General features: G+C 54.4%; 1 protein-coding gene across 8 annotated transcripts in view; it reads right to left on the bottom strand.

Moving 5' to 3' along the window:
• Ptprs (protein tyrosine phosphatase receptor type S) overlaps positions 1–11,669 on the bottom strand; it is a 65,641-nt gene that overhangs the window by 31,758 nt on the left and 22,214 nt on the right. For 5 of the 8 annotated variants that reach the window (XM_031348469.1, XM_031348473.1, XM_031348470.1 and 2 more), the window contains exons 3-7: positions 9,392–9,537; positions 8,739–8,880; positions 6,182–6,370; positions 1,929–2,039; positions 472–483 (exon numbers count right to left, since the gene is read on the bottom strand). In XM_031348469.1, the coding sequence (XP_031204329.1) occupies positions 472–483; positions 1,929–2,039; positions 6,182–6,370; positions 8,739–8,880; positions 9,392–9,537 (600 nt within the window). The remainder of the gene's footprint in view (positions 1–471; positions 484–1,928; positions 2,040–6,181; positions 6,371–8,738; positions 8,881–9,391; positions 9,538–11,669) is intronic. The other 3 variants (XM_031348474.1, XM_031348472.1, XM_031348476.1) reach the window with 1 other exon arrangement.

An 11,669-nucleotide genomic window follows, 5' to 3' on the forward strand; every position in this document is an offset into this window, starting at 1 on the left:
AAAAAAAAAAAAACAAAAAAATGAAACAGGAGACAAACACTCCAACAAAGGCTGGGGATTCACCAATGACAAAGAGTGGCATGCAGAGAATTTTTTTTTTTTACATTCTCCCAGCATGCATCAGGCCCAAGTTACCATGACGACGAGGAGTGCAAAAAACTTAGCAACAACATTACCAAGGGATGCAGAGGCGACCACAATGCAAGCATCGCGTGTGCCGGCCGGCCGGCCTCGCTGGCCAGGCTGACGTTAGGTTCTGTGTGTCTTTCTGGGTTGTTTGCTTTAGGCTCTGTACCTGACTCCATTTTACATCTGTTTTGCTATTCGTTTTCTGTGTGCATGTGTGTGTTTGTCCTGCATGGTGTCTGCCTGTTTCTTGTGTGTGTGAGTGTGTATCAGTGTTTTCTTTTTTTTTTTTCAGAATGTAAAAATGTGGGTAAAGAAAGTAAAAAAGAAAAAAGCCACACCAACCTTCTCGAAGCTCTGAGGGATGTAAAGGGGGTTTGATGCGCACAATGACATGGGGAGAAGAGAAAAAATAGGGGAGATACAGAGAGTAAAAAGAGGACTTCCCACGGCTAAAGCTGCAATCGTTTGCTTTTTTTTCTTTAAACCAAAAAAATTAAAAAAATTAAAATCAAAAAAGAAAAAGAACATAAACCTCCTGTCCTTTCCTCAGTCAGCGCTGAGCACAGCCAGCAGAGCCAACACTCTCCCAACCCTCACCTGCCGCACCCCAGGCAGGGGCTGGCCAGAGCACACAGGGCCCTCCACCCTCCTCTCACCCTTGCTAAATGATCCCCCCTCCCCTACTCCATCCCTGCTGTCCCCTTTCTCCTGAATCCTGTCACGCTCACAACCCCCCATCCCCAGTGTCCACAAAGAAACACACAAGTTAGATGAAGGCCAGTCGGTCGCTGGAGTCCTGCAGGGACTGCAACTCACCAGGGCGCCATGGTGGCAGAAGATCACACTGGCCCACCTCCCACCCTCTCATACCCTCCCTCCACAGAGCCTCCTGCTTGAAGCCAAGATGTAAAATCCACAGCCCAGGACCCAGAGGAGTTAACTAGGGGCTGGGGAAGGTTAGGGCTGGAGGGAGAGGGGCAGCTTGCCAGCCTCCCTGGGTAGTAGAGAGGGATGAAGATCAGGGGCGCTTCAGGAAAACTGAGGGGGGAGGAAGGTGAGCAAGTCAGCTGATAGAAGCAGACTGGGGTCCCCAGTGTGTCCATGGGATATGGAGGAGGAAGGCACAGCAAGGGTCCTTCAGAAATCCCCTGGGGTGGAGGCACGGGAGGCAACCATCAAGAACCCCAGGCTTCCAGCCACAGCTGAAGGCCTGGGACTCTGAGACCTACTTGGGGTCCCAAGGTCTAGGACGCACAGCTTGCCACTGAGCCACGGGCACCCAGGCGAGTGAGCCATGGCTGTGGTCTCTTATAGCCTGGGTATATTCCTTCTAGATCAAGCACTGGGTTTTGGGATGCTAGATGGGAGGATAGCTCGGAAACCCCATTCCCCACAGTCTTCGCTAGAGACACTGGACCAGGTAGGGAAGCAGGGAGCCACAAGGCCACGGGTTCAGAGAAGCAAAGCCAGCAGGACACAGGAGACACAGACACCACACAAGCCAACTTGGGGGTGGGGATGTAGGGTGGGGGCGGTGGCCCTCAGGCTCCCCCAGCCCTGTAGGCCCGAGACTGGCCTCCCACCCCACTCTGTTTCCACCCATCCTGCCATCAGTGCAACCTTCAGAGTCCCATGGCCCATGGTGTGGTGACTGTCAGTCCAATGACCCCTTGGATGGGGTCAGGACTTTCCTGCTCAGGACTGCACAGGACAGGGGAGCCAGGAGGCCATGAGCCCAGTTATAAGGTGGGACAGGGTGGGACAGTGGGTCCCTGCCTCTGCCTGGCGGAGTTCCCTACCTCGCACGTAGAGGTTGGCAGGTGATGAGTAGCGCACCCCAGCGCTGTTGGTGGCCACGCACTCGTACTTGCCCTGGTCTGTCTCCTCGCTGCTCTCAATCTGCAGGGCACCTGCAGGGATAGGGATGGGACCTTGGCCATGATGGCCAGCACCAGGACGGAGCTGGACCTGACGAACAGCCCCACCGTCACATCTGTACTGCTTACTGACAAAAAGCAGTTGCCACAGCATCTTGTGGGCTAACAGGCCAGCCCAAACTTGTGGTGGCAGTGAGCCCAGGCTTTTCCCCCAGGGCAGGCAGCTGCCAGTCACTGGGAAGGGACGGCCCTTCCTCTGGGACAGAGGTTAACAGTTGCTGAGTGAAGGACACAGGGGCCACACACACAGTCAGATCCCATGTCTGAAGCCCAGGGTGTAGTATGGGGACATTAGCAGCAGGACGCAGGCACCTCATCCCAGGTCCTGGAGCCCAGGGGGACCTGCGTTTGAGGTCATGGCTCTCTGAGTCATGCTGGTGGTGCAGCCTGGCCCATGGAAGATCTCGTCCCAAAATCCAACAAAAAAACAAAACTAAAGCAAACCTAGAGAATACAACGAGAGAGCTGCAGGCACCTGCACTCATGGACCCTGACGGAGGTCACGCTTCCCCCAAGAACATCTCAAACAAGCTACAAGATAGGTAGATGTTCCCCACTTCCTGACGGAGGTCACGCTTCCCCCAAGAACATTTCAAACAAGCTACAAGCTAGGTAGGTGTTCCCCACTTCACAGTGAAGACAGTAGAGACGGGCGCTTCTCAGCCCTCGAACAGCTTAGTACTTACACCTTAGAAATGAAGAGTGAGGTGTAGGCCCATGCCTGCCATGTGGGCCTGCCATGTGGGCCTGCCTCATGGGCAGCAGAGCAAAGGCAAGAGAACCTGGCTCAGAATATCAGATCTCAGGCCTGCATCCCGGCATTAACTAAGCACAGCGCAGTGACAGCCATGTGCAGAAACCCGGGACTCCCAAATTCCACTATTTCAGATCTTTTGCCCACGTTCTCTGGTTTTGTTGACAGTTATACCCCAGTAGTGACAGGGCCCAGAGACCCCTGTGTTCCCTCTCTTGTGGTGGTAAAGGTTGGTCACCATAGAACTGACTTCAAGAGCACTGCAGAGACCAGAAAGGGTGGGAGACCTGTTTGAGGAAGCACAGCCAGCCAAGCACTGGTCTGTTCTCATGGGCTCTGGGAAAATAGGTGTGCCACACCTGGCTTTGGAGAATCCCTTTCTCTGATCCCTCCCGGCTAAATGTCTCCAAATCTCAAAAGGTCCTTTTGCAGCTCACTATAGCTAGACGTGAGTGCGGAGGGGGGAGGAGGGAGGAGTTCAGGTGGGCACAAGAAGTGGTGCCTGTCCTACAACTGGATGCCCACACGATTCCCTGCAGCCACACTTGGCCCAAGCCACAGACAGAGACACAAACATCAGGGTGAGGGACTGTGGCAGCTGGTGGGGTAGCTAGTGAGGGCTCAGGGCCTCTTACCTCGGATGGGGGTGCTTTCTGTAAGGGAAACAGAGAGACACAGGTGAATGTCACAGGGCAGGGGCTTCAGGGCCAGGAGCCATGCCTGTCCCCATGCTGGGCAGTGGAGCCACAGCCAGCCTCATCAGGGCTCTGGGCTGGGGCTGGGGGCCTTCGGGTTGGTGTATCCTGCAGACAGCCTCTCTGGGTCTGGGTCGGGTCCGGGTTGGGTCCCAGGGAGACCATGCCTGAGGAGTTATTTTGGTGTTCCAGCAAGGGTTCTCTGACATCTAGACCAGGAGGGGCAGGTAGCGGCAGGGTCCCAGGAGTCTTGTTAGTGACCAGGAAGGGACAGGAGTTAGCACTAGAGGGCTGGGCACTGGTGCGACAGGGTTGACTTGGGAAAGGAGCTGAGGGCAGAGGGGACCTAGTGGCTTCCTTCAACTGTGAAGGAAAAGAGGACAAAGGCCACCTGTGGGTCGGTCACACCAAAGGAAGAGAAGGCTCCTGGCTGGGCTCTCGGATGCTGCTTGCTTGCTGGAACCAAAGCCAGGTTCTTTCAGCAGCAGCCGTAAAAGCTAGCCCAGGTACGCAGCATAGTTGGATAAACTGAGGCCAAAGGCAAGCAGGGCGAGTCTCAACAGACTGCTTCCATACTAGGCGTCAGTCACTTCTGTGCTGTGGACCTGCACCTCCTCCAGACCCTATCTGCATCTATGTGGACCTGGAACTCACTCTGTAGACCAGACTGGCCTCTAACTCACAGCAATCTTCCTGCCTCTGCCTCCTGAGTGCTGGGGTTAAAGACACAGCCATGAATCATGCCCAGCAGAGAGATCACAGGCCTCCCTGCACCCCAACCCCACACACTTTCAGAAGGAGTCAATGGGAACTTGTCATCTGTGTGGCAGGAGTCAGGATGGCTTGATGGAACTCTAACTGCCTCAATTACAGTGTCGGGGGCCCCAGCGGTCGCTCATATTGCCACAAGGAGAAAGAACCCAGCTGCTTTTCCACCTTTAGTTTGGTGGTGCTGGGGACAACACCCAGAGAATGCTTGTATCGGTCAGCATCACATGAGCAAGAACTAACCCAGCAGTGTTCCCTAGACACAGCATCATGGGCAGTGGATCCTGCCTCCACTGGAGAAGCCCAGGAGGAAGCTCGGAGCGGAAGGGATGCTTATGAGATGTGACGTCCCCCAGACTCAGGTCAGGTGGCATTTTTCCTCTTTTCCTTGTGGGTGGGGCCTTATGCAGCCCACCATAGAGGGCAGGTGACAGGGTGTTAGTACACATGCCACACGCAGTGGGTCAGTTACTGTCACGGTGGCTGTTAGTGTGGGCAGAGAGGGTGTCAGCACTGTTAGTGGTTGGTGTGGCAAAGAAGTGAGAACTTACCAAAGCTTTCTGAGCGTTACACAGAGGAAGGAGAAGAGAGAAGAAGGTTAAAGGATGGGCACTGGACATCCCGGCTATTCGTGGGCACGAGGGAGAGCAGGACCATGGGGTGCAAGGCAGCCCCCAGGGCCACGTGTTTAAACAATGCTTAGTTATTACCCTTGGACATTGGCCGTGTGATGGCCAGGAGGTGCCTCAGAGTTTGAGGGCTCCCCCATGGGCTGGGTCCTCTCCTATGCAGGCTGCCTGCAGCTGAGCTGCACCTCAGGGGACTTGTGGGAGGTGAAATAGACACCCCACAGACAATAGGCAGAACAGGCCTTTGGCAGTGAGAGGGAGGCTGAGGGAGGACAACAGAGTAGAACAAGAATGTGAAGAGGTTGGTATGGGATGCTAAGGAGATGAGGAAATACAGGTGGGACATAGCCAACACACAGGGATCCACAGGCACATGAGCATCGCCAGGGAGGGACGAGAAGAGCCATGTGCACTTGGGGCATGGGAGGGACACGTGGCAGGCACGCATGTGGTAGAAAGTCCAGTTCCAGCATTTTGCTCACAAATAAGAGACAGTGCTAGCCACTTAAGGAGTCATATGCACACGAACACAGACATGTGACAGGGAACACATGGTACCCCAAAAGGACACATAGACACATCAATTAGACGGAATGGGGGTCTCCACTAAGACACTGCTGCAAACCACCCAGCCTCACTGGTCCCAATGCCTGGCCTCTTTCCTGGGCCTCCCCAAACCAGCTGGAACCAGCACAGACGGTTGCCACAGATCTATACTGCTTGGTTCTTAAGCCTTCCAAGGACACTGTCCCAGGAGCCTCTGTGGCCCTGCATCTCCCCTGGTGCTGCAAACCCTTGGTCACCACCACATCCAGCTGCCCTCTGCTCCCTGCAGGCAAGCCCCACTGACTGCTTTGTCACTGTATGTGTGTGTCTCTCTCTACCACCTTCTATGGTTCCCCATTACCTTGACCAACCACATCCTATAACATCCTCTGGAGCTAGGGTGCTAGAGGGTCCGTGTGGGTGTCACCCCATGACCCTGCTAACCTGCTCTCATGGCTGATGCTAAGCAGTTACCCACTGATTACAGCCATCTTTACCCACAAAGCACACTATCAGGTCCTACAGCCCTGATCCCACAGGTCCTACAGCCCTGCTCCCACCATGGGGCTCTGTAGCTCTCTATGGTTTGGGTGCAGGGCCTGAGCTCTGCTCTTAGGTGGCTCCAAGTGGAACATGTACCAGCCTATTTCCCCATCAGGCCCAAAGTATGGGCCCTCTGCTGCCCTCGACAGCGCTCTCATCCTGTTGGCCACCTGTGCCCACCTGATCGAAGCTGCTTGATCCGCCCGTTGCTGGCACTGGGGTCCACAGGCAGGAAGTCCTTGAACCAGGTGATCTCAGGGTCTGGGTTCCCGCTGGCAGCACAGAGCATGGTGGCTGTGCGTGTGCGCTCTACAACCTTCAACTGGGGGCCCATGTCAATGTTGGGGAAGCCAGGAGGCAGCTGGTCCTCTGGGAATGGGGGTGGGAGGGAATGGAACAGAAGTCCGGTTATTGTGGCAAATGCCCTCAGTGACCACAGTCCTGGCCTGCCACCTCCCATGGCCCTTGTTTCCCCGCACAACAGTTAAATACCCTCCTGCCACCCTCTATGGCTCACAGCCCCCAAGACCTCCAAAGCTGCTGTGGGCAAAGCTCAGGGATCCTAGGCCTGACTGGTGGTACAGCATAGAGGGCTCACTCCTTCCATCTGGAATACCTCCACTAACCTGGATCACACTGATCCTGAGAGGGCATCACACTGGTGTCTAGAGCTAGAGATGGGGACACTAGGTATCATCAGGTGGTGGCACCCACACGGGCCCTCTAGCACCCTAGCAGGAGAAGTCATCTGCCCTCCCTCAGGCCCAGGCCACCTGCTTCTTCAGTCCCCTCCTCCCACACTCAACCCCATGCTCCTGTCTCTGCCTCCATCCAAAGTCCCCTGGAACAAATGGACTCAATTCTAGACCCTTCCAGAACTCAAAACCCAAGACTTCTAGAGAACATCTAACCTAGGATGTCCTAACCTGACTGCTAGGACATCCCAGCTCAACACAGGAGCAGCATGAATCTAAGAGCAGCCTGGGCCACCAGGAGAGCAGCAAGGAGGGTATACAGAGCCACCTGTGCCCCAGGAGAGCCAGGTAGAAATGAAATTATGCAAGGGGCTTATGCAGCATGCAGATGAACAGGATACTGGAGCTAGAATGGAGGCCACTAGACATGTGATTAACTGGCTGTATTCAAAGAGAAGGGTGGGCTAACCAGGGCCAGGGGCTCAAGCTCTGCTTGCCATATTAACTGTGTGGCAGGCACAGTCTTGCGCATGGGGGCATGTCCCCCTGCCAGTGTTTCTATCTGGAGCCTTTTGGCTCATGGCTGAAGGTGTTTGGAGGGAAACACCTGTTACCTCAGGGGCACCAGGGCTACTGGGGGTGGGGCGGGGGCAGTGTAACAGTCACATGCTTGGGATTCTATGCTAGAAGGAATGGCAGTGAAGGTGGCTGCGGACAGAAGTGGACAAGAACCCCTATCCTGGTAGGGAATGTAGCCCAAGATGTAGCAGGCTCCTATGCATATGCATGCAGCCTTGAAGGGTCCTGTGCACATGTGTGCAGTAGCAGCTGGAGTGAAGGGTTGGGGAGAGCTACCACTGCCTGCTATCTCCACACAGCACTAGGCCCGACTCCTTGGGGTTCAAACACCCTGGGTCACAATCACATAGAAGAGAGGAAGGAGGGAGGCAAGTACAATGGCAACCCACATGGGATAGGAGGCATTGCTTGAGGTTGCCTAGAGATGGGGGACATCAGTGGAGAGGTACAGGCAGTGGTCAAAGAACAAAGAGACATGGCCAGGGTGTCTGCGTGTCAAAGAGGTGGAGACTCTTCCGGGTCTCTCAGTACTCAGTGCATCAGCATGTGTGATGGATGCAGACCGAGTCCAGCTCTGCTAGTGTTGGGACTTGTCCCAACAAGGCTGGCACAGGGCAGTGGGAGGCTGGCTGCTGAGTGTGTGCCGGGAAAGGTCAAGGCAAAAAATATCGCAGAGGGAGAAGAGAGAGGAGGGGCCTAGGGTGTGTGCACTCTATGCAGCTCCATCCCTGCCAGGCTCTGGCAATCACAGAGCACTCTGTTGGGGCCCCTTGTTAGAGATGATTGAATTCCCTGACTACTGACCCTGGGGCAGCTCAGAATTCCCACCAGTGGCACTGGCCCTGTGTCCCAGATTCATGAGGGACCTGTAATGCCTAGAGCAGCGGCTCATGGCCATATAGGAATAGTCTCCAAGAGACAGGATACCCCGGCTCTGACAAGTTGATTAACCCTGCCCAGATCACAGCTCTAATGCTGCTACCTCAGGATCTGAATTCAATTGTCTAGTGCCAGTATTTAGTGCCTCTTACACAAAGCCAGGGCACAGGGTGTCGGGGGCTTAGGTCATTCTGCCTTTAGGAAGCCACCCTTCCTTAAGTTCCTCTGTGGGGTCGAACCAGCTGTGGAACCAGCTGTGGCTCCAGGCACCATGGCTATGTACTCTAGAGTGGTAGGGATTAGCTAGGGAGGGCACTTGTGAGCCAAGCTGATTGAGGACAGACAGTCACAAAAGACCCAGGGACAGAGTCCAGAAAGCACTGACTGAGCACCTCTATTAAGCTGAGCTTGAAGACTACAAACTGCATTGACATTTAAACCATACAAACCAAGGGGCCTGGGCAGTGCTGGGAGCAGAGAAATCCTACTTCCTAAAGGAAAAAGCAAGATCCAGTGCAGGAGGGCTCTAAGCTTGGGAGCAAGGTCTGCAATCGGGTACTTCCTTTGTGCCCTGGGGTGTGTACCTCGAAGGACGGTGAGCTTTGCATGAATTGTGATTTCCCCCACTGAGTTCTGGGCCACACACTCGTACACGTTCTCATCCCGAGGCGTCCGAAGTGGCTGGATCCTCAGCACTGCCCCAGAGCTCTCGTCAAAGTCAATGGTCTGAGAAGGGAATGGGGGAGGAGATGGAACAGGTAAGCAGGTGAGACTAGGGTGGGTTCCACCCAGCTGAGCTGGGGGCTGGGGGGGAAGGCAGTAGCTGTCCCAGGCACATGGTGTCCTGCGTATGTGGCTGTGGGCACACATGTGCACATAGGAGACCACCAAGGATATGTCACAGCGAAAGAAGTGAAGCCAAGAGACACACCCTGAGCAAACGAAGTGGCTGAATGGAACTCACCCTTAAGCCCACAGACTCAGCACTGAGTACAGGACACGGACACGTGTGAGTGTGATGTGGGCATTTCCTCCCATGTGTGGTGGGATTGTGAGTTAAGACTCAAGAGAAGACAGGGCCTGGCCTGAGGACTCACAAGACAGAGTGGTAGACTAGGAAAACCCTGCAGTGCCAGAAACGGGACTGTGGTTGCCTTGTGGCATCCTGAGGCTCAGCCACTGCCCCTCTGGAAAGGGGTATGTGGTTGAGGGCACCCCCACCCCAGCCCCCACTCACCTCGAAGCGCTGTGAATTCACTTTCTTGCCCTTCTTGTTCCAAGTTACTCGTGGCTTAGGATCACCTGTGGCCTGGCACACAAAGGAGGCCACGCCTCCTGACACACCAATCTGATCCTTGGGCTCTCTGATGAATCTGGGTGGCTCTGGGGGTTCAGCAAGGAGAGGGGAGGTCTGAGGGTGTCCAGGTCTCCCCACAGGCTCACACAAGCACACAGTACCCACTGGAGACTCTGGAGTCCCCACACTGAGCCCCTAGAGGTGACTCAGTGATGGCCTGCTATCACAGGCGCACCCCCAAAAGAAACAAAACATGCTCTAATTCTTTAATGGGACTTGTGGAGAAACTGAGGCTCTGAGCAGGCCAAAGGTGACCATAGATGAGAGTCAAGGGCTAGCAAGAAGGCTCCACAGGTACAGGCTCTTGCCACCAAGCCTCCCTCCAAATCTATTCAACCCTAGGGTCCACAATAAGGGAGTGTGTGACTTTCATGTGCTGTCTTCTGACTGCTACATATACCCAGGCAAGCGCACGCACATACAATAACTAATGTTATGTGAATATCCAGATAAAAACATAAAAGATGAGCAGAGTTGGCATTTAAGCACAGAGCCCCAAGAGTGGCATAAGCCAGGGGGGCATGCTGGTAAGGGGCTTGGCTTTGATCCACTGGGCCTTATTCAGATCCACTCTACAATCCCTATGACTCTGTCTCAGAGGAAGGCTCGGGAGCCTACCCAGCTTGGATGCCTGCCTAGGGCTCTGTGATGGGTGTCTCTGCAACTTCCCTTGCATTGGCTGTCTGGTAGCAGCCTGTCGCCCCGGGACTGAACACATCAATCACAGCTATGCTGCAGTGTGTTCCCTGGATGCCAGCACCCAGAGCTGACCCTCAAAGCTGGAGACATAATGTAAGCACCCAACCAAAGGGGAACTGGGAGGCAAGGTGAGCACGCAAGCCTCTCAAAGCTGGGTGTCCAAGAGTCAAAGTGAGCCAGGAGGAGGTGGAGGGGTACACTGGCCTGGCAGGTTCTCCAGCTGGGTGTCCAAGAGTCAAAGTGAGCCAGGAGGAGGTGGAGGGGTACACTGGCCTGGCAGGTTCTCCAGAAACTGCTGGAATCCTCTGTTTACAAGTCTGGGTTCCCACAGACCCCAACTACTTCCATTCATGGGTCACACTGAGTTATCTTCAGGGGTCACTGCTCGGGAGACTAGCCGGCCTCCCCTGTCCCTACATGAGGCCTGCTCCTGAACTTGCAGCCACCAGTGTCCAGGCATATGCAGCCTTGAAGCCTCATTATTAGATGCTTGTGTGTCCCCTGCTACAGATTTGAGAGTATTTGATGGGTTTTCATGAGGCTCCCCAGAGAACTCAGAAATGACAATCCAAGACTCAAACCTAGATCTCTGTTTCCCCTCAGCCCATGAGTTGATGGAGGGAGACTGGCTCCTCCGCTGCCCACCGCAATGACACCTGGGGTCACATGTTCTTAGCCAAGGATGTGGGGGAGTGTAGCACTGGCCAGGTCAGACCCCTCAGAGGTGGGACAAACCCCTCACACCCTCCAATCCAGCCAACCCTGCAGAGCTGTCCCCTTGCACCACCCCCTTCCAGGGAGCCTGAGTCTCCACAGTCCCTCTCTTTCCTTCTGTGCCAGTTGATCCTTAAGAACATGGGTCCTGGCCAGCTGTGGTGGCACATGCTTTTAATCCCAGCACTTGGGAGGCAGAAACAGGCACATTTTTGAGTTCGAGGCCAGTCTGGTCTACAGAGTGTGTTCCAGGCCAGCCAGGACTACACAGAGAAACCCTGTCTCAAAAAAACATAAATAAATGAAATAAACAAACAAACAAACAAATAAATAAACAAGAACATGGGTTCCTACCCCCTTGCCTGTTGGTCCCTGGTACTGAGTGGACATCCATCAGTCCATTGGACTCTGGGCCCCAAGCCAAGCCTGCAGAGCCTGCTCTACCTCTTATGGTAGACAGGATCTTGAGGGTTCCTGCTGTCTCTGTCTGGCACACACACACACTCCTCTATTTTCAAAAAAAAGAAAAAGAAAAAGAAAGAGAAGAAAGAAAGAAAGAAAGGAAGAAGGAAGGAAAGAAAGAAAGAAAGAAAGGAGGGAAGGAAGGAAGGAAGGAAGGAGGGAGGGAGGGAAGGAAGGAAGGAAGGAGGGAAGGAAGGAAGGAGGGAGGGAAGGAAGGAAGGAAGGAAGGAGGGAAGGAAGGAAGGAAGGAGGAAAGGAAGGAAGGAAGGAGGGAAGGAAGGAA

This window comes from Mastomys coucha, unplaced genomic scaffold, assembly GCF_008632895.1.
Source record: "Mastomys coucha isolate ucsf_1 unplaced genomic scaffold, UCSF_Mcou_1 pScaffold3, whole genome shotgun sequence".
NCBI classification, from domain to species: domain Eukaryota; kingdom Metazoa; phylum Chordata; class Mammalia; order Rodentia; family Muridae; genus Mastomys; species Mastomys coucha.